Source organism: Ursus maritimus, unplaced genomic scaffold (genome assembly GCF_017311325.1).
Source record: "Ursus maritimus isolate PB19 unplaced genomic scaffold, ASM1731132v1 scaffold_32, whole genome shotgun sequence".
NCBI lineage: Eukaryota > Metazoa > Chordata > Mammalia > Carnivora > Ursidae > Ursus > Ursus maritimus.
Window position 1 is genome coordinate 18,839,185 of NW_024425786.1, and position 1,482 is coordinate 18,840,666.

The following is a 1,482-nucleotide window of genomic DNA, read 5'->3' on the forward strand; positions in this document are numbered from 1 at the left end:
TGGGGCAGCCCAGGTGCGCAGGTGGTGCCAGAGAGCAGCCTGGGTGCTGGGGGGTGAGTAAAATGCCCAGCTGGTCTTACTAAGGAAAACTTTTATAGTCCTGCCCGGTTCCCAGAAAAGTTCTACTACTCCCACCTCTCCTTCTAAGGCTCCCATTGCCCTGGGCATCACCCTCCTCTTGGACAAGACCCTTCTTTCTGACCCTAAGTCTAACCATCTGTAAAATGGCCCCTGAGAACCTTTCAGCTGGGCTGCCTAGAAATCCTAGGAAGAGGGGATTGGGAGAGGGAGGAAAAGAAGAGCCTTCTCGGGCTTTCGGCCCTCTACCTTAGCGGCGCCCTTTGTGGGGACTCCCTGGGGAGCAAGAGCAGGAGCCCGGGCTGGGCGGGGCGAGGCAGGGCCGGAGGGGGCGGGGGCGGGGGCGGGGCCTGGCCGGCCCTCGCCCCGCCCCGTCGGACGTCGGCGCTGAGCTCGCGCCGCGGGGGGAGGAGCGCGGAGCCCGCGCGCCGCGCGGCCCCGGCGGAAAGTTTTCCCTGACGGAGTTTTGGCGGTGGCGGCGGCCGGAGCGGCCATGGACGCGCTCAAGTCCGCGGGGCGGGCGCTGATCCGGAGCCCCAGCCTCGCCAAGCAGAGCTGGGGGGGCGGCGGCCGGCATCGGAGTGAGTGTGTGAGCGTCCGCCGGGCCGGGCGGGGACCGGGCGGGGGTCGGGCCGAGCGACCGGCCTCCCGCGGGTGCCGGGGGCAGAGGCGCGTTCTACCCGGTGCCCTGCGGCCCTGCCGGGTCCTGCGGGGTTGGGGGTCGCCCGGGGTCAAGTCGCGCTCCCACTCCCGTCCCAGCTCTGTGCGGCTGGGGAGGAGGGGTAGAAGCTGAGGGAGAGAGCGCGGAGCTCGGGGTCCCCAGGTGAAGGCGGCAGTCGGAGGGCCGCAGGTGAGGGGAAGAGACGTGCGCGAAGCCCGGCACCTGGCCCCCTCGCCGCGCTGGGCAGCTGAGGGGAGACAGGAGCTCCGCGGGAGGCGAGACAGTGCCCGGGGGAGGAGTGGGCACCGGGGTTTGGGGAGATACCCTGCGCCCTAGCCGCGAGGTCGGCGGCGGGTGGGAGCCCACGTGCCTCCCCCCGCCCCCCGCCAACCCTTGAGGTCGTCTTTTGACTCCCAGGCGCCCAGAAACCGACTCAGGTGTGAGCGGGCTCTCAGGTACCTACTTGAGGTTGGGGGCGAGGCGCAGCCTGGGGGTCTCAGGAGGTTTTCACACCCGGAGCCATCCAGACCCTTGCGTCCCCTCCTCTTCCCACGTCTAGGCGGCGAGGCTGGCGTTCTGGCTAATTTTGAAACCTGTTTTCTCTCGCACTTTCCCCCTCGGGCTTCCAAAGTCCCGGGGCGCCCAGGCGAATGGCAGACTCGCCGCCACCTCTCCCTTCTCCCGGGGGCGTCTGGGAGGCTGGAAGGGCCCCCCCCCCTCCCCGTCTCAAATTACTCTCAAGG

At 69.3% G+C, this 1,482-nt stretch overlaps 1 protein-coding gene across 1 annotated transcript in view; it reads left to right on the plus strand.

Annotated features, from left to right (window-relative positions):
* Positions 1 to 462: 462 nt before the first annotated feature.
* LDLRAP1 (low density lipoprotein receptor adaptor protein 1) overlaps positions 463 to 1,482 on the plus strand; it is a 56,921-nt gene continuing 55,901 nt past the window's right edge. The window contains exon 1 of the mRNA XM_040619012.1: positions 463 to 659. Coding sequence (XP_040474946.1) covers positions 572 to 659 — 88 coding nt within the window. The 5' untranslated portion in view covers positions 463 to 571. The remainder of the gene's footprint in view (positions 660 to 1,482) is intronic.